Source organism: Rhinoderma darwinii, chromosome 1 (genome assembly GCF_050947455.1).
Source record: "Rhinoderma darwinii isolate aRhiDar2 chromosome 1, aRhiDar2.hap1, whole genome shotgun sequence".
NCBI lineage: Eukaryota > Metazoa > Chordata > Amphibia > Anura > Rhinodermatidae > Rhinoderma > Rhinoderma darwinii.
This window is the reverse complement of record NC_134687.1, coordinates 450905154-450925064: the sequence shown is the minus strand read 5'-3', so window position 1 is coordinate 450925064 and position 19911 is coordinate 450905154. Positions and strand designations below refer to the sequence as shown.

The 19911-nt window shown below is 41.3% G+C and overlaps 1 protein-coding gene across 1 annotated transcript in view; it reads left to right on the top strand.

Moving 5' to 3' along the window:
* Nucleotides 1-19911, top strand: part of MMP11 (matrix metallopeptidase 11) — a 37682-nt gene extending 17771 nt beyond the window's left edge. Inside the window, exons 2-8 of the mRNA XM_075832175.1 lie at nucleotides 2512-2717; nucleotides 4109-4252; nucleotides 5792-5925; nucleotides 7709-7953; nucleotides 8862-9066; nucleotides 15628-15888; nucleotides 17283-19911. Coding sequence (XP_075688290.1) covers nucleotides 2512-2717; nucleotides 4109-4252; nucleotides 5792-5925; nucleotides 7709-7953; nucleotides 8862-9066; nucleotides 15628-15888; nucleotides 17283-17422 — 1335 coding nt within the window. The 3' untranslated portion in view covers nucleotides 17423-19911. The remainder of the gene's footprint in view (nucleotides 1-2511; nucleotides 2718-4108; nucleotides 4253-5791; nucleotides 5926-7708; nucleotides 7954-8861; nucleotides 9067-15627; nucleotides 15889-17282) is intronic.

The following is a 19911-nucleotide window of genomic DNA, read 5'->3' as shown; positions in this document are numbered from 1 at the left end:
GCACCCCCCTAAAAGTTGGTGATTAATAGCCACTCTCTCCTGAGAGCAGCCCACCACAAGCTGGTTTAGTAGCCGCTCCTCTCCTGTAAGCAGCCCCCCCCCCACAAGCTGGTGTTTAGTAGCCGCTCTCTCCTGTGAGCAGCCCCCTACAAGCTGGTGTTTAGTAGCCGCTCTCTCCTGTGAGCATCCCCCTACAAGCTGGTGTTTAGTAGACACTCTCTCCTGTGAGCAGGCCCCCACAAGCTGGTGTTTAGTAGCCCCTCCTCTCCTGTGAGCAGCCCCCTACAAGCTGATGTATAGTAGCCGCTCTCTCCTGTGAGCACCCCCCTACAAGCTGGTGTTCAGTAGCCACTCTCCCCTGTGAGCAGTCCCCCACAAGCTGGTGTTTAGTAGCCGCCCCTCTCCTGTGAGCAGCCCCCACAGGCTGTTGTTTAGTAGCAACTCCTCTCCTGTGAGCACCCACCCACAGGTTGGTGTAAAGTAGCCGCTCTCTCCTGTGAGCACCCCCCCCCCAAACACAAGTTGGTGTTTAGTAGCCATACTCTCCTGTGAGCAGCCCCCAACAATTTGGTGTTTAGTAGCCGCTCTCTCCTGTGAGCACCGCCCTACAAACTGATGTTTAGTAGCCGCTCTCTCCTGTGAGCACCCCCCTACAAACAGATGTTTAGTAGTCGCTCTCTCCTGTGAGAACCTCATTACAAGCTGGTGTTTAGTAGCCGCTCCTCTCCTGTGAGCAGCCTCCACAAGCTGGTGTTTAGTAACCGCTCTCTCCTGTGAGTGAGCAGCCCCCCACAAGCTGGTGTTTAGTTGCCTCTCCTCTCCTGTGAGCAGCCCCCCACAAGCTGGTGTTTAGTAACCGCTCTCTCCTGTGAGCATCCCCCCACAAGCTGGTGTTTAGTAGCCGCTCCTCCCCTGTGAGCACCTGCCCACAAGCTGGTGTTTAGTAGCCACTCCTCCCCTGTGAGCACCCGCCCACAAGTTGGTGTTTAGTAACCCCTCTCTCCTGTGAGCATCCCCCCACAAGCTAGTGTTTAGTAGCTGCTCCTCCCCTGTGAGCAGCCCCCACAAGCTGGTGTTTAGTAACCGCTCTCTCCTGTGAGCACCCGCCCACAAGTTGGTGTTTAGTAGCCGCTCCTCCCCTGTGAGCACCTGCCCACAAGTTGGTGTTTAGTAGCCGCTCCTCCCCTGTGAGCACCTGCCCACAAGTTGGTGTTTAGTAACCCCTCTCTCCTGTGAGCAGCGCCCCACAAGCTGGTGTTTAGTAGCTGCTCCTCCCCTGTGAGCACCTGCCCACAAGTTGGTGTTTAGTAGCCGCTCCTCCCCTGTGAGCACCCTCCCACAAGTTGGTGTTTAGTAACCCCTCTCTCCTGTGAGCAGCCCCCCACAAGCTGGTGTTTAGTAGCCGCTCCTCCCCTGTGAGCAGCCCCCACAAGCTGGTGTTTAGTAGCTGCTCTCTCTTGTAAGTATCGGTGTGAGCACATATTCTCACACATGAATTCCATCCTCAGCCCCTCATGTAGCAGGCTTACTGCAGATCACTGTAAGTCCTGTGTTCAGCTCAAAGTCACCTCGTATTCACCACAGATGGATCATCGCTGCAAAGAAAGTCAGGGACAAGGCTCACACTGAAATGTAAGTTTAATTAATTTATTTATATCACATACATAGCAACAGTTTGTGTTATATGACTTTCGTTTTTGCATGGCACACTGAGTAATTCATCTTTGATTTTTTTTTTTATTTCCACACCATACAAAAAAGGTTGCCTACCCCTGCTCCAGCGGCAGATAAGGCTTAGCATAGAGGTGTACATACAGCCAGGTACATGAGCCTTGGAAGGTTAAGCAAGTGGTGAGTCCCAACAGGTCTGTATTCTGCACCCATAGGCAACCGTATAATGCTTCTGTGAGAATTCTTTCTAGGGCAGAATACCTACATATTATGGCAAGGAGCCAAGCCAAAAATGTTGGCCACATAGGACGACACCTTACAGATCGACACAACATGGATCCGTAATATGTCAATGTGCATGTGGCCTAAAGCTTATGCTTGTTGGTGTTTTCTACTGACTATATTTTACAGCCCTCAGTACTATTTTTAGCCAAGCATTCAAAAAAAAAAGGCACATTTTCTCCTCCTATATGGAATTTTTCCATGTTTCCACAAGCTTTGGGTACACTGTAAAGAGCACTGGCACCCTGTGTAGAATTAATGGACATGAAAATTTGTAGCAGTAACAATTTCTCTGGACAATTCAATCAAATAGAATTTTTTGACTCTCAAAAAGAATGTTTAAGAAGATTCATCTGTTGCCCTGTCCATATATCCCTAATGATGTATGAGTTCTATAATACACCCATGGACTTCAAGTACAACCTTTCTCCTTTCTTTGTAAATAGGAGGTGGTAGAAGATGGAGCTCATTAATTCAATGTCCAAAATCAGGCAACAAAGTGGACAAATTATTATAATGTCTCCTTGAAAGGAAGAACTCAACCTCTTTTATCTACAGGAGCTGGATAATCCCTCCTTGAAGTCACGGTTATGGACGCAACAACCTCATACAAAGGGAATTCTCAGACCTCATAATTCTTGGAACCCTCCTCGTTGTGGAGTACCTGATATCCCTGTCCCTGCAGACTCTTCAAATGGTCGCAATAGACATAAGCGGTTCGTGCTCTCTGGAGGTCGTTGGGACAAGACAGATCTTACATACAAGTAAGATCACTAAATGATATAATGACTAGTGTATATGTTGACAAGAATTAGTAATGGTAGTAGCAGTAGTGGCAGTGACAAAAGTCATCATTCATTGGTTCAAGCCTATGGCGAAAATTGGGGTGAATGGAAGAAGTGGAAAATGGGCAGGGTAAGGTTTGTGCAGCACCCTATCATCCACGAGATAAAGATTAATTAGGAGGGGAAAAGAAAGACTGAATGATTTATGGCACATAGAGTTCCCGTAATATCCGATTTTATGTAAATTAAGCCTAATCATCCTATAATGAAAAGTTCTAAAGCATTCTAAAATATTTATGTATAAAATTAGTGCAGACCAAAACTGGAGGTTTTGGCAATAACAACCAATCTGATCACTGCTTTCATTTTCAAAACTACTTTAAAAATATAAAACCTGAAATCTGATTGGTTTCTATGGTGCTATCAGATACACGTCCAGTTCTTGCCTGTACTAGATTTCATACATGAGGTCCTTTGTGTTTCAGTTCCACACCATGTTCGGGATCTGTTTGCTGTCAGTTAATATATACCTCTCAATCTTTAAACCCCAAATTGCAGGGCATTTTAAGCCCTTCTCCCTTTACACCCGGGAATGCCCCAAAACTACATTATGTACATTTGCATAAACCCTACCCGTTTTGAAGTCTGGTTCGAGGAACTGTTGGCAGGTATGGTTAATTGGGTATTTTGTTTCTCATCCTCCATGAGCTAAGCAGCCTGGATTCTTGCTTGATATATTGAAAGAGATTTAGTAAAATGAATGCAAGGGAAAAAGGGAGCCAACCAGTCAGATTTCAGCTTTCATTTCTTAGAGGTCCTTTGAAAAATCCTATTAACCTCAATAGGACACAATGGTATGCCCAGTGGATGGCACGGGCACAGTAATTGTGCCCACGCAATCTGCTGCGGGTGCCGGCTGTAATTTACATGCTGCAATGGCCGAGATTGGGGATTAAAGTTACAGTACCAAAAATGTATATATCACAAAAACAAAATCTCCACTTTAGTGCAGCTCGTGACACAGGTCAGCAAGTCACCAGGTAGTCAATTCACTGGAAACGTGCTTGAAAATAAAATGTGAAGTTGCCCTCAGCATTCTCTATTGTGCCACGGATCTTTTAGAATTTGCGGCGAATTTCGCATTGCGAAAGGTGATATTTATGGCTAAATCTGCCGCAAAATCTGCATGTTACACATGCTGGTTTTATCACAGATAAATCACAGATTTACTGGCCTGTTCCACAGCGGAACTTTCCGTCGCGTGTGAACATGGCCTAACACTTCATGTAGGTAAATCTCAATGTTGATATTAGTGTCCTATGAATTGATCGACGCTAACACTTTCTAACATTGTTCTCATTGTGTTCTAGATTTATCCGCTTTCCATGGCAGCTCAGCAAGGTAAAGGTGAGAAGGACTCTTGCTGAAGCACTTAGAGTGTGGAGTGAGGTGACACCTCTAACATTCACTGAGGTACATGAAGGACGCGCTGACATTAATATTGATTTCACACGGTAAGTGGCATGAGAGAGAAATAGGAGTAGAGGAGAGAAGTAGGTCATGTGCAGTCCAGCACGGGCATTGGGGACGGTTAGTCAATTCCTCCACTTTTCTTTGCCCTTGTGTCTGTGAATTTATTATTAATATATAAAATTCTGAAAAATAATAGTTATAGATCCTCAGCGTGAATGAATGAATGGATTACAGTAACTGCCTCTGAAAATAAGCTTCTTTTCCCTACAGTAAACTTATCTTCCCATTCTCATGGTTAAAAAATTCTACCAACCAGAGACATTCCGGCAGGGGTACTTCACTAGCAATTCGCTAATTGGTAGACTGCCAAAATGCTCAGAATCTCCTCCTGGGATGAAAGCCTCCAGCCTAACCATGTATAAATATTACTGTCCAGTCTCATACTGCAAGTGTTTTACACAGTACATTGTGTCTCAAGTTCTTTTCAGACTTGCAGCACTGCCATGTATACTCTGTGCATCCACACGTACTGTACAATTGATAGGACTGACTACTTATCAGTTGTATCATTTATCAACAAAAACTACTAAAACCTTATGTCCCCTATCTCTCAAACTTTAAAAGGTGGCCATACACATTAGGCTGGGTTCACACGACCCATTTTCAGGCGTAAACGAGGCGTTTTACGCCTCGAATTATGCCTGAAAACACGGCTCAAATACGTCGGCAAAAATCTGCCCATTCATTTCAATGGGTTTGCCGACGACCTGTAATTTTACGCGTCGCTGTCAAAAGATGGCGCGTAAAATGACAGCATCGTCAAAGAAGTGCAGGACACTTCTTGGGACGTAATTTGAACCGTTTTTCATTGACTTCAATGAAGAACTGCTCCAAATTACGGCCGTAATTGACGCCTCGCAAATCGCGAGTACGAGCAATTACGTCTGAAATGCAGGAGCTGTTTTCTCCTGAAAACAGCTCCGTAATTTCAGCCGTAATTGTCGATATCGTGTGCACGTACCCTTAGGTTTCCTTCTGAGGATCCTGACAATTCATGAACTAATCTGATACATATGGGAATTGTCAAATTATGTCACATCTTTAGAACAAGAACATCGGACAGGTGCCAGTGGCCTGTAACCTGTGCAATTGGTGCCAGTGATGTCTGGTAGCTGCTTATAAGCCCTCTCCCTGTTGAAATATGTTTGGTTGAGCCTGTGTGTTTATGGGGGTTGGGCTGAAAGACGTAATCTATCGCATGTTTATGGCCGGCTTGTAGCCTCACTTACCCATAGTTTGACCTTGGTATTAATGGTGTAGGTGAGAATTTGAGTGCATATAACTTTGTTTTTACTTTTAAAGATGACTTTTCTGCTCTCCTGACATGACTATATTCCCATTATTATAACAATGCTGGGCATTATAATTCTCCATACTTGCAGTTTATTTGCATTTTACTGTAAATGATGTATGTCTACTTGTTTACCTTTACTTATGATGATCCAGATACAGTGAATAGTGGAAACACATCCTCTGATCATAACTGTAACTTATTCAATTAAAATGTTATACTTTTACAGCTACTGGCATGGAGACAACTTGCCATTTGATGGTCCTGGGGGAATTCTCGCTCATGCTTTCTTTCCAAAAACACATCGTGAAGGTGATGTACACTTTGACTATGATGAAGCTTGGACCATTGGGAACAATTTAGGTAGGTACTGGCCTGTGTCTATCTATCTATCTATCTACAGTGAAAGAAATAAGTATTTGATCCCTTGCTGATTTTGTAAGTTTGCCCACTGTCAAAGACATGAACAGTCTAGAATTTTTAGGCTAGGTTAATTTTACCAGTTAGAGATATATTATATTTAAAAAAAAACAGAAAATCACATTGTCAAAATTATATATATTTATTTGCATTGTGCACAGAGAAATAAGTATTTGATCCCCTACCAACCATTAAGAGTTCAGCCTCCTCCAGACCAGTTACACACTCCAAATCAACTTGGTGCCTGCATTAAAGACAGCTGTCTTAAATGGTCACCTGTATAAAAAACTCCTGTCCACAGACTCAATTAATCAGTCTGACTCTAACCTCTACAACATGGGCAAGACCAAAGAGCTTTCTAAGGATGTCAGGGACAAGATCATAGACCTGCACAAGGCTGGAATGGGCTGCAAAACCATAAGTAAGACGCTGGGTGAGAAGGAGACAACTGTTTGTGCAATAGTAAGAAAATGGAAGACATACAAAATGACTGTCAATCGATATCGATCTGGGGCTCCATGCAAAATCTCACCTCGTGGGGTATCCTTGATCCTGAGGAAGGTGAGAGCTCAGCCGAAAACTACACGGGGGGAACTTGTTAATGATCTCAAGGCAGCTGGGACCACAGTCACCAAGAAAACCATTGGTAACACATTACGCCGTAATGGATTAAAATCCTGCAGTGCCCGCAAGGTCCCCCTGCTCAAGAAGGCACATGTACAGGCCCGTCTGAAGTTTGCAAATGAATATCTGGATGATTCTGAGAGTGATTGGGAGAAGGTGCTGTGGTCAGATGAGACTAAAATTGAGCTCTTTGGCATTAACTCAACTCGCCGTGTTTGGAGGAAGAGAAATGCTGCCTATGACCCAAAGAACACCGTCCCCACTGTCAAGCATGGAGGTTAAAACATTATGTTTTGGGGATGTTTCTCTGCTAAGGGCACAGGACTACTTCACCGCATCAATGGGAGAATGGATGGAGCCATGTACCGTCAAATCCTGAGTGACAACCTCCTTCCCTCCACCAGGACATTAAAAATGGCTCGTGGCTGGGTCTTCCAGCACGACAATGACCCGAAACATACAGCCAAGGCAACAAAGGAGTGGCTCAAAAAGAAGCACATTAAGGTCATGGAGTGGCCTAGCCAGTCTCCAGGCCTTAATCCCATCGAAAACTTATGGAGGGAGCTGAAGATTCGACTTGCCAAGCAACAGCCTCAAAATCTTAATGATTTACAGATGATCTGCAAAGAGGAGTGGGCCAAAATTCCATCTAACATGTGTGCAAACCTCATCATCAACTACAAAAAACTTCTGACTGCTGTGCTTGCCAACAAGGGTTTTGCCACCAAGTATTAAGTCTTGTTTGCCAAAGGGATCAAATACTTATTTCTCTGTGCACAATGCAAATAAATATATATAATTTTGACAATGTGATTTTCTGTTTTTTTTTAAATATAATCTATCTCTCACTGGTAAAATTAACCTAACCTAAAAATTCTAGACTGTTCATGTCTTTGACAGTGGGCAAACTTACAAAATCAGCAAGGGATCAAATACTTATTTCCTTCACTCTATCTATCTATCTATCTATCTATCTATCTATCTATCTATCTATCTATCTATCTATCTATCTATCTATCTATCTATCTATCGCTTTACTATAAAAGTTTTTGCAACCAATGTCCATCATTTATACTAATATATTGGCTTTCATCCATTACAGGAACAGACCTTTTGCAAGTAGCTGCTCATGAGTTTGGCCATGTGCTTGGCTTACAACATTCCACAGTCTCCAAGTCTTTGATGTCTCCATTCTATACCTTTCGCTATCCACTCAGCCTTAGCACTGATGATAAACAGGGAATCCAATACCTGTATGGGGCTCCACAACCTCCAACTTCAGCTCCAACCATAAAGCCAGAAAGAAGCCAGCCTGAGCCTGAAAGCAATGAGATCCCTTATTCTGAGGTTAGTTTAATAATGCTGTCTGCTTCTGGAAATTGTAAAAACCTTTATTGTACAGTGAAAAAGGGGTTGTGCGATCTTGACAACTCCATTTCAAATGTCCATTTAGGGCACGTTTATGCAGTAGAGGGGTATCCCCTAAGTTTCATGCTTGTATGCCTTTTTGTGCAGTCACATATAAGCTCGTGGTGGAGAAAAGGAGAAAAAAAAATACCTGGACAACGCTTACTATCAAGGAGAATGAGAGAAGTAGTGGAAGAACATTTAATCTGTGCAAAAAAAATAAAAGGATCATCAGCACTACATTATATATAGCTAATCACAGTCTTGTGTTCACATTGCTGTTTCTGATTTCCCTAGCTACATTGTCTAAGCAAATGTATAGGCTTAAAGTGAACGTCCACCTTTTTACGCCATGTCTTTTTTAGGTCAACTTTCTGTGCTGGTCATTTTTTTTAATATATCTTTGTAGTGGTCAAAGATACATTTTTATTATACAGAGCTCCAAATCCTTTGCATAGACAGAAAGTTAAATGATAACATTCTTGCTCCCTGCATTTGCCACTAGAGGGAGCTTAGTAGCTGACTGCAAAGTGTTTATACATTGAACTCAATACAGTATGCTCATAATACTTCCCCCCCCCCCCTGTTGATATACTGTATATAGAGAATTTATGTTTTTTTTTAAAGTTTGGATCTATTTAGATTAAAAAAAATGGTGTTCAAGGGTGGACATTTACTTTAAAAATTAAGAGAACTATTCCAATGCTAGAAGTATCTTGGGGAACTGAAGTTAGTAGATCGCTAACATATAAGTGCAATTTAATATAATACACACCAAGCCTGTTGATTTTAATTTAAAAAAATAGACATGACATACATTTAATTTTATCCACCTTTTTTTTTTTTAGCCAGATGCCTGTACAACAGATTTTGATGCTGTATCCACAATCCGTGGAGAGCTGTTCTTCTTCAGATCTGGGTATGTCTGGCGCCTGAGAGGAGGGAAACTACAGAGTGGATATCCAGCATTGGCTTCAAGACACTGGAAAGGGATCCCTGAGTCTGTAGATGCTGCTTTGGAAGATTCTGTAGGGAACATCTGGTTCTTCTATGGTAAATTGCATTACGTAGCTTTTATATTATAGCCATTTTTACTTAAAGTGGACCTACCAGAAGTAATTTTGACTTTTAATATAGAAAAGTCCCATTAGTGTTCCTGTTTCTTTTAATATCTTACTTCTAGGCTGAGTTAGCAATGTTCGAGATTATAGGCCCAAATCCTGAGGCCACTGTGTTGCACTGGTCTCATGGCAACATTTCCTGTTCGTATTTCTTTTAAGTTCTATGTTTATTTTTTTATAACACTTAAGAGATATCATATAATACTTCTGTTGGTGTCCATTATTCACTTCCTGCTCACAGACTATTAAGGCCCCATTCACACGAACATGTTTTTGCGGCTGCAATTCCCCCGAAAATCCACGGGAGAATTGCGGCCCCATTCATTTCTATGGGGCCATGCACACAACCGTAGTTTTTACGGTCCGTGCATGGCCCGGGAGCCCGCACCGCAGAAAGAACGAACCTGTCTTATTACGGCCATGTTCTGCGGTCCGGGCTCATTGAAAATAATAGCCGCGGCCATGTGCATTGCCCGTGATTTGCGGGCGGCTCGCGGCTGACAGTCCGCAGCCGGCCGACCCGAAAATCACGGTTGTGCACACGGCTACGGTCGTGTGCATGTGGCCTCGGATAAGGACAAATAACTAGTTCCCTATGGCAAGATTTTTGCTCTGTAAAATAATAATATTACCAGTTATATAGGACAAGGCAGAGAAGGAACAGGCGGTGTCTTCCTTGCTACTCTAAAGTTGTCCATTGATGTCTTTCAGTCTTCTACTATGCTGTACTATCTTCCATAGATAATGATACCAATGTTTAGAGAGGATTTCTTCCCAAAATGTAAAAATGGTCCTATATGAGCAGAATGCTCGTTCCCGATCATTGACCTGTGTAAACAGCGCAACGATCCGCCGATGCACGACCAAACGCTTGTTCATCGGCTGATCGTACCGTTAAATATCCTAAAATATTATCGTTGTCGGCAGCGTGTAAACAGGGAGATGTTCTGCCGACATGATAGAAATGTATGGGGATGAGCGATCGTAGCAATGAGCACTCGTCCCTATAAATAGCTCGTTGTAAAAGGAGCAAACGAGCGTCGATGAACGAGCTGTCTCATTGGGCGGCGCACGTTGTTACGGCCAAAATAAGGCAGTGTGAAAGACCCAAAGTTGGTCATTAAAAATTTGGTAAATGAAAGTTGATTACCCAATTCAAAAATAACAACCAATATGGCTGCACTTCCTGTTGTCCTTTTTGGAAAAAACAAACATAATCACCAATCTTTGGCTGCTTCAGATTTACTAATATACGGTCATTTTTACATTTTAGGTGGAAATATTCTTTTACTAATTGGCGTACAATAAGATAGAGTTTTTTTCAAACAAAACTTAGTACAAACTCTATATGCACTCATTGTTGTACAGAAAAGCAAGTGCTGGAAACAGTTGTCATTGATGTGTTCAAAAAGGATCTGTCACTAGTTTAGTAATACTCAATCTCCTAGCTAATCTAAGGCCATGTTCAGACGTGGCGGAATTTTTCAGCTGAAAATGTTGCTGCAGATTTTTTGCGAATTTGCAGCAAAATTTTCATGTTTGACAGGTAATTCAGACGTTGTGGATATCACAGCAGACTTGCTGAAGATTTCAGCCCTTGCAATGCAAATGCTGTCATCCGCAGTGAAATTCCGCTTTTTCTCCACAACATAATGTGCATGCTGCGGAGTGGAAATTCTGCACCGCAGCCTAAATTGCGCACAGTTATTTTCCACAACGTCTGAACTAAGTTTCCTAGAAATGTATCGAAAGAAATGTAAAACACGGCTGCTACAGAATTCCACTGCGGACTGTCCACGTCTGAATGTGCCCTAATAGGCGCAGTCACACTGCTAATGCTAGTGAAAATGATGTCCCAAAACGTTTATTATTTTAAAAGTTATGAGCTTTTTTCTAAATATGCAAATGAGGCTATACTTGACAAGTGGGTGTCAACAGCAGCGATTCTCCTGAGGTGGAGCTTCCTCACAGCCTCTGACGCTGTCCTATCAGCATGAAGTTGCTTCACACAGTGTGGGAGATTGAGGTTGGAGGGAAGGGGGATCACTGCAAACAGCCATATCTCCAGCTGTGGACCACCTAGAACAGTGAAACAACCGGAGGTATCACCAGTTGAAAACACAGTCGGGAATGGAAGCTGTATACTAATATGATCATGCTGTGTTGCTTGGATGGGAAGAGGAGAATTGTATGACGCTGATAAAGAAAACATTACACCGTCCAGAGTGAAAAGAAAGAGTAACCTCCCACTTGGCAAGTATAGTTACATTAGCATATTTAGAAAAATGCTCATAACTTTGCAAATAATAAACATTTTTGTAAAACATTTACACTGTAGATATCAGCATCATAGTGTTTTAGATTTTTCCAATTTCAGCCTGCAAAGAATTTTATTTTCAGTTTCCCAGTACATTAAATGGTACTTTAAATGGTGTCACTAGAAACTACAACTCCTCCCACAAAAAAAAGCCCTCACACCACTCTACTGACGGAAAAAGAAAAAACGTTATGGCTCTTGGAAAGCGGGAAGGGAAAAACGAAAAATGGATCAGTCCTGAAAGGGTTAATTAATTTCTAATGAAAAACAATTTATGACCACGTGGGGTATAGCTGTACTCAGGAGAAATTGCTTTACAAACGTTTGGGTGCTTTTTCTCCTTTTATGCTCTGTGAAAATTATAAAATTCAACATTTCAGTGGAAAAAAACGCCTAATTCTAATAAATTCTGCAAAAGACCTGTGGGGTCTGAATGCTCACTATACCCCTAGAAAAATTCCTTAAGGGATGTAGTTTCCCAAATGGGGTCAGTTTTGGGGAGTTTCCACTGTTTTGGTACCTCAGGGGGGTTGCAAAAGCGACATGGCACTGAAAACCAATCCAGCAAAATCTGCGCTCCAAAATCCAATTCCTTGTAAAAATTAAAAATGTCTATGTTTTTTCAGAAAAAAAAAGTAGATTTTCATTTACACAGACTAATTCCAATAAATATAGCAAAAGACCTGTGGGGTGAAGATTATCACTTACCCCTAGATAAATTCCTTGAGGTCTGTAGTTTCCAAAACCGTGTCACTTTTGGGTGTTTTGGCACCACAAGACCTCCTCAAACCGGACATGATCCTGTGTACAAGGTGCATCAATAAAGGAATCTACATTGGTGAAACAATACAAAAACTACAAACCAGGATGAATCTTCACAGACATACAATAAAACAGGAGGTGGATACACCCGTGGGAAAACACTTCTCTGGACCAGACCACAGTTTGGCAGATTTAAAGGTACTCATTCTGAAGGGTCATTTTAAAAACAACAGAGAAAGAAAAATTTGGTAATTCAAGATGATGATAAAATTCCAGTCATTGACACAAGGCCTCAATCTAACACCAGGATTTATGAGCCACTACATGGACACACATCACGTCCCCCATCAGACTGACTCCAGATGCCTTAACTCCTAAGTCATCACCCCTATAACCTCAGTTTTATTGCCCCGGCTTATCTTAATGATGTATCACCTCATGTACTAATTGTCTTTGTGTAACATCTAAATGTTGTGCTTTTTTCTAAGTCATTCATTTGTAAACTGCCTGAAGAAGGGGCCTCTGTGCTCTGAAAGCTGCATATAGAACTTTTATGGTTAGCCAATAAAGGTATCATACCTATTATTCTTCTTGCAAATGTGAGAAATTGTTGCTAAAGTTCTAAGCCTTGTAACATCCGAGAAAAATAAAAGGACATTCAAAAAACGATGGAAACATAAAGTAGAGATATGGAATATGTGAAATAGAATTATTTTTTGTGGTGTTACTATCTGTTTTACAAGCAGATAAAATTAGAAAAAACATAATTTTTGCAAATTTTGGTGTTTTTCACAAATAAGCAATGAATTTATTGACCACATTTTTCCACTAACATAAAGTACAATATGTCACGAGAAAACAATCTCAGAATCGCTGGGATAGGTAAAAGCATTCTAGAGTTATTACCACATAAAATTACACGTGTCGGATTTGAAAAAATAGGGCTGGTCCTGAAGGCCAAAATGAGCTTGGTCCTAAAAGGGTTAAAGGGCAGTGCATGACTCTTACAATTTTACCCTTTTTTTTCCTTACTGGAGAATTTACATATCCAAAGAAGTAACAAAATAGCGTTTATTGTGCAAACATGTTACAACCTTACTAGACCTTAATTTGCATAATGACTTGCAATGCGAAACATCATCACATAAAGTTTCTACAGAGTTGTTTTCTGCTGGATCTCTGAGGCCGTGTTGTACTATTTTGTCATCTCATAAAGCTCTGATGGGTCAGTCCGACCCTGGAAGTGGTTTATATATACTTCTGCAACGAGGGGATGTAAAGCTATAGCGTAACAGCATCTGCCTGAGTTGTTATTTTTGCTGACATGTGGTATTTGCCAGGTCTGCTTTGTTCTTTACATTGAAAACAAGTATATCTAGAAGTATTACCTTTTGGTCATTGTGTTGTAAACCAACAAAGTATCTGTTTGTATAAGTATAAATTCTAAATTGTATAAATTCTGCAACATGTGCATGTAGCCTAAGGCTTCGTTCACATTTGTGTGAGGGCTCCGTTCATAAGTTCCATTCCATGAACGGAATCCTGACTGAAACAAACGGAAACCATAGGTTTCTATTTGCATCACCATTCATTTCAATGGGGATGGATCCGATTCAAATGGTTTGCATTTGTCACCGTTGTTTAAGGGCTCCGTCGTTTCAACGGAATCAATACCGTAGTCGACTGCGCTATTCATTCTGAAAAAACGATGGAACCCTTAAACAACGGTGACAAACAGAAACCATTTGCACCGGATCTGTCACCATTGAAATCAATGGTGATGCTAATGGAAACCTATGGTTTCCGTTTGTTTCAGTTTGGATTCCGTTCGTGGGTTCCCCTGACGAAAAGCTCAGACGGAACCCATGAGCTGAGTCCCGACGCAGATGTGAACGAAGCCTTATATGTATATTTGTATAGATGATTTTATACAGCTCCATTAGTCTATAAATCCAGCTGCTCATTAAGTAAATGCTGCATTGTAGCTGTCTATGTGGCAAACTGTGCCCTATTAAAAGTGATTCCATTTAATGGCACAAAGAATAGATGCAGACATTTCCATATATATAGAGGTGCTTGTAACGGTGTGACTTTTAGTGTGTAGATGCAAGCTAGGACAGGTCCGTGGATCTTCTCACATTCTTAAGCCTTTGTTGTGTGTCTGCACACCGGAGCCGCAGCATGTCCTATTAACCCTGAGGCACAGCAGATAATGAAGCTTCTGCCAGCTCAACTGCCCTATGAAACAACAAACCCCGGGGCACAATATTTCAAGTTTTGGAAGAAAGGGGCATTGATAGACATGTTACAGACAGATAGGATTCATAGGAATAGGCAGATAAATTTTTATATTATAAAGTAAAAATAAAGGATCAGCAGAGTTGGATGACACAGATGAAAAGTTTATTATAGTACCCTTTACTAAGAAAAATGAGGCCTAAGTGCAGAACTTCATTGGAGCATAGTAGAGTTGTTTGGCGTCTTATTTATCTGTATAATTTATGGCAGGGGGCAGCAACCTGCGGCACCTATGCCACAGTCAGCACGTGGGGCATGATTTGCTGGCATACTTCTCTCTTTCCGTGTTTAGCGTCATTTTGTGCTTAGTGGCGCTGAACACAGGGAGAGTGGCGCTTCATTATGAAATTGGTGGCGCTGATCACCAGGAGAGAGAGCAGTGCTTTATTGTGTTTGTCACTGCTGAACAATTGGCAAGCAAACAATACAGCACTGCTCTTTCTCCTGGTGTTCAGCGCCGCCAAGCGAATAATGAAGCGCTGCTTTCGCCTGGGGATCAGCACCGCAAAGACGGAGTTCAGTAACCGTTCAATAAAAGAAAAAGTTAGCAAAAATTGGCAGCTCTCTTTCCCATGTGCACCCCCCAAGCTGGTGTTCAGTAGCCGTGGTCTCTCCTATGTGCACCCCCAAATCTGGTGTTTAGTAGCCACGGTCTCTCCTATGTGTACTCCCACAAGCTGCTGTTCAGTAGTCGTTCTCCTTCCTGTGTGCAGCACCCCCAATCTGGTGTTCAGTAGCTGCAGTCTCTCCTATGTGCACTCCCCAGCTGGTGTTCAGTAGTCGTTCTCTCCTTTGTGCAGCACACCCAAGCTTGTGTTCAGTAACCACAGTCTTTCCCATGTGCACCCCGCCAGCTGGTGTTCAGTGGTCTTGTATGCACCACAGATGATTTATGTCACATAGGTGGTTACAGTTTGTCTTATATGCATGGCACACCGAGTGCTTCATCATTGATTGTTTTAATTTTTTTATCGGCACAACACACAAAAAAGGTTGCCTACGACCTGATTTATCGTTATCGATCTCAACATTTTAAGTAACAAGCATGCAGCTACAGAAATTGGTAGAATAAAATATTACCCAATAAATTGAATATTTATATCATAACTTTTATAGGCTCAAAGTACTGGGTTTTTGATGGAAAGTTACAAGCCACAGGTCCCTTCCAAATATCAGATCTTGGATTGTCTGTACCTGATGTTCAAGCTGCATTTTTGTGGGGCACTAATAAGAGTAAGAAAACATACTTATTTAGAGGAGCAGAATACTGGCGATTCAATACTGACAAACAAAGAATAGAAAAAGGACACTCACGAAGCATGAGCGATTGGCGAGGGGTGCCCACAAGCATAGATGCTGCCTTCCAGGATGAACACGGTAAGAAGTTTCTATAAATATCATTTCTACAGAATTTCGCACTGGGAGAAATACTCCATCTTAAAAAACCAGGGACAGAAACATAGCACAAGCCACCATTACCTCTAATTTGACGAGTGCAGAAATTCTTAGGAAGAATATAATATTCTTAAAGGCTATGGACACCTTTGAGGGCTTTTTTTTAAAATAATAAACAGATCATTCAGTGTGTTTCGTGTAACGTCTTAATTAGTTTTTATTAAAAATTACTTTTACTTTTTGAGACACAACTGTTCTGTATTCTCTATACAGAGCAGATGTATCGTTCGCTATGACCTGAACCCGTCAGGACCGCGGACCTGACGGGTTCAGTGAGAGCGAGTCGTGCGTATCTCTACGAAGAATCCACCTGTAACACTGAACTGAGCAGGATTTAGCGCTAGATACAGCTGTTCTGCATAGAGAATACAGAACAGCTGTATCGAAAAAATGTAAAATAATTTTTAATAAAAAAAAATTAAGAAGTTAGGCGTTATGCACACGGCCGTAGCTTTGCCATCATATACTATCCGCAATTGCGGATAGTATAGAATGCATGCTTTCCTACGGGCCAATGAACATGACCGTGGATTTTACGGTCCTTGAATTGCGCGGAGCCCGGATGCAAAAAATAAGGACATGTCATTATACAGTCCGCATTTGCGGTTTGGGCTCGTTGAAATCAATGCACATCTTCTGTGTGCGGACGGCCCGCGAATGGCACTCCGCGTCCCATCCTTGCTGTAATCACGGACCGTATACACAGCTACGGCCGTGTGCAGGGGGCCTTACACTAAACACACTGATCTATTAAAAAAAAAAAAAAAAAAAGGTAATAGGTAATAGGTAAAAGAGATGATAGCCATATTTGTCCTGTTGACCTTCGGGTAAAGTTTTCTTTGTTTTAGAATTCGTTTTGGAGAAGCAAACAGCTTGAGGCCTCATCCACTATGTGCATGGGGCTTGTATTGCGGGACAGAGTGCCGCAGTATGGTGCCTCTATACAGCACTGAATTCCTCCCTAGAAACAATGCTCATATGACATGTAATGAAACATGCCATGTTTGTTTTTCTCATTGATTTCATATAAATCTGCGATAAAAAAAAACTTCTTGTGCCAAAGTATTGGTTCTGTTTTACAGATCCATACAACACAGATCCATATTACGGCCGTGTGCATGAACCCTAAGTACAGCTGTACTAATATTGTTGCTTTGATATCATCTGATCAGATCAGAAATTACCATGATGGGAAATAGCAGAACTTTTATTTGCTATGATGTAAACAATATCTACCATCCCTGTCCCTATCCTAGCTAAATTCCTGGAAGTATTGACTCACTATTAACTGTACCATCTTTGACTTTTTCTTTTAGGTTTTGCTTATTTCCTGCGGGGGCGATATTACTGGAAGTTTGATCCTGTACAAGTTCGTGTGTTAGAGGGTTATCCACGCCTGGTCAGCCAGGATTTCTTCAACTGTTCAGTGGAATCTTCATCCGCCAACTCATTATGATGAGCACAACCAACTTCACGAAAACCCTTTCTAATACGTTCACCTATTACTGCAGAGCACTGACGTAATCCAAGCCCATGCTTCTTGCTGGACTGCAGAAAGTAATGCAAAGAACAGTCTTTTCTGTCGCATCAACCAAATGTTTTCTTTTCTTTGACTGACTTATAAAGCAAGGTGGTTTAACTCCAGGTGCATAGTTAAGGGACATTTTAACCTTACCACGTGTTGGTATGGCAAAAACATTAGAACGTGGCTGCACGTCGTGTGATGGATTGTCAGGAAGCCTAGACTGATATGTCTGTGAGAGAAATTGTCTCACAAAGTCAGCTACTTTTTTAAAGGAACGTTTCCTGTAAGCTACGCATCAATTTTCTTATTTCAATGTTTTTCTTAGGAAATGGAAGGAACCAGTGAATGCCGAGTTCTAGTTCCGAGTTCACATGATCAGTCCTACCAACATCTAAAAGCAACAATTTTATTGGGACTATTATTTTCTTCATGAGTTAGTGAAGAAACCCTATGAACTGTATGTTTTACTCACTATACTTTACTGATATGATGATATTAACACAACTTTCGACACTTACCAAGAAAGACTTTTCATTTCTTTTTTTATTTAATGTATGTATCTGTACATTAACAATACCAATTCCAGTGCTGGACACTGACCAAGAGAGGTTTCTGGTACTAGATTCGTGTTGCTGTCTGGTAACTGTTTCCACACAATTCCAATAACATTTCTACTAGTTATTCTTTTGTATCGATAAACTAAAAGTGCCATATGATTGATATGAGGGTAAATCCATGGTGTGATATTTTTTGAGCTGTGTATTCTACAAATTACTATTCCACAGGGTGATCTTAATGAAATCCCACTGCCTTAACTTTTTTCCCTGCACTGTGCCACTCTGGACCTGGTGTTGTGCACTAATTGCCACTCAAACCTATTCACTTTAATGGGGCTGTGTGGCAGTTCTGTGCATAGCACCGGGTCAGGAATGGCATTGTGAAGAGTAAATGCCATAGGGGTTTCGGACCATTTTTTCTAGAGATTGTTGAGATCCAAGCTATCGGACCCGACAGTTCAGTAAGGTATGGCGTTTGAAACCTCTTTAAAGGGGTTATCCGTGTTTTTAAAATTATTGGCCTATGCTCCGGTTAGGCCATCAATATTAGCTTGGTGGGGGTCTGACACTGGGCACCCTTTCAATCAAGTGAATGAGACAGTGCTGCAATACCTTGCACCGCCACTACAAATGTAACGGTGCATATAAGTACGAACGAAAAAGAAATCCATGTAAACAATCAAGATGCGGCGCTCGTAAGATCGTCATGGCCCATTCAAACAGCAGATTGTGGGGGTTCTGAGTGTCAAACTCCTACCGAACTAATATTGACGGCCTATTCTAAGGCTAGGCCAGCAACTTTAAAAACCTGGATAACCCCTTTAAGTAGATTTATATCAATGGTGGCCAAGCTGACAGACTGTTATGGTCACAAATGTAAACCCAATGTGCTATACACACATCTATGCTTACATTTTAAATTAATTTAAATGTTACAATATATAGACAACCGTATGTTTGTTTATTTAAGTACATTCAGCCAGTTCAGCAAGTCAGTGTAAATATATGAAAATTAAACATAATCAATCTGCACCCAATGTACAGGAAACAATATTGTCAATGGTACATATTGTAACGGACAGAAGCATAGCACAATTAATCAAATATGCCTCTGGTTCTCCATGATTCTACTTCTACTGCTAAAATAGGCCCCAAGAAAACTGAACTGCTTGTTCCCACAAAACTTTTTAGTATTTATTCATTAGCTTATTCTTTAGCAAGTGTTTAATATGCCCAGATATGTTCTGACAGCTGCCTAGCATAAAGCCCCACTGCCAGCAAGTGAAATTGCCAGACCACACTATATACTTCATTTCACCACTAGTGAATGGGAAAATTCTTGTTTACCTCCAGAGACTTGTCCTGGACATAACAGGAACAGGTTTTTGTCTTCTGGATGTAATGCTTTCATTTACTGACAGCAAACCTAGATGTTGAAATGATAAAAATGAGACAAATCCTATCATTCATGAATACATTTTGTCAATGGTACAAACTACACGCCAGTGGGAACAGAACATTTCAAGTTTTCAAACAGTATTTATACAGGGATGAAATCTACGTTACAATAAAAATCCAGTTTTTAGAAATGTACCCAATTATCTTAAGAGCGTTTACTGGCCCCTTTCATGTAAATATTGTGACTGCAATTGTGCTTTACTAACAACCAAATATCATAAGAATTATAATTACAAATATCAAAGTCAGAAAGAATAATTTCAGGAAAAAATAAAAATCTATTGTCATCTGGAGACCTGACCAAACTGCTGTATTTTCGGGGACAATCAATTGGATAAAATTAGCGCCTACTACTACTCATAGCAAACCTATATGGTGACAGGTTGGCTTTAAAGGGGTTATGTG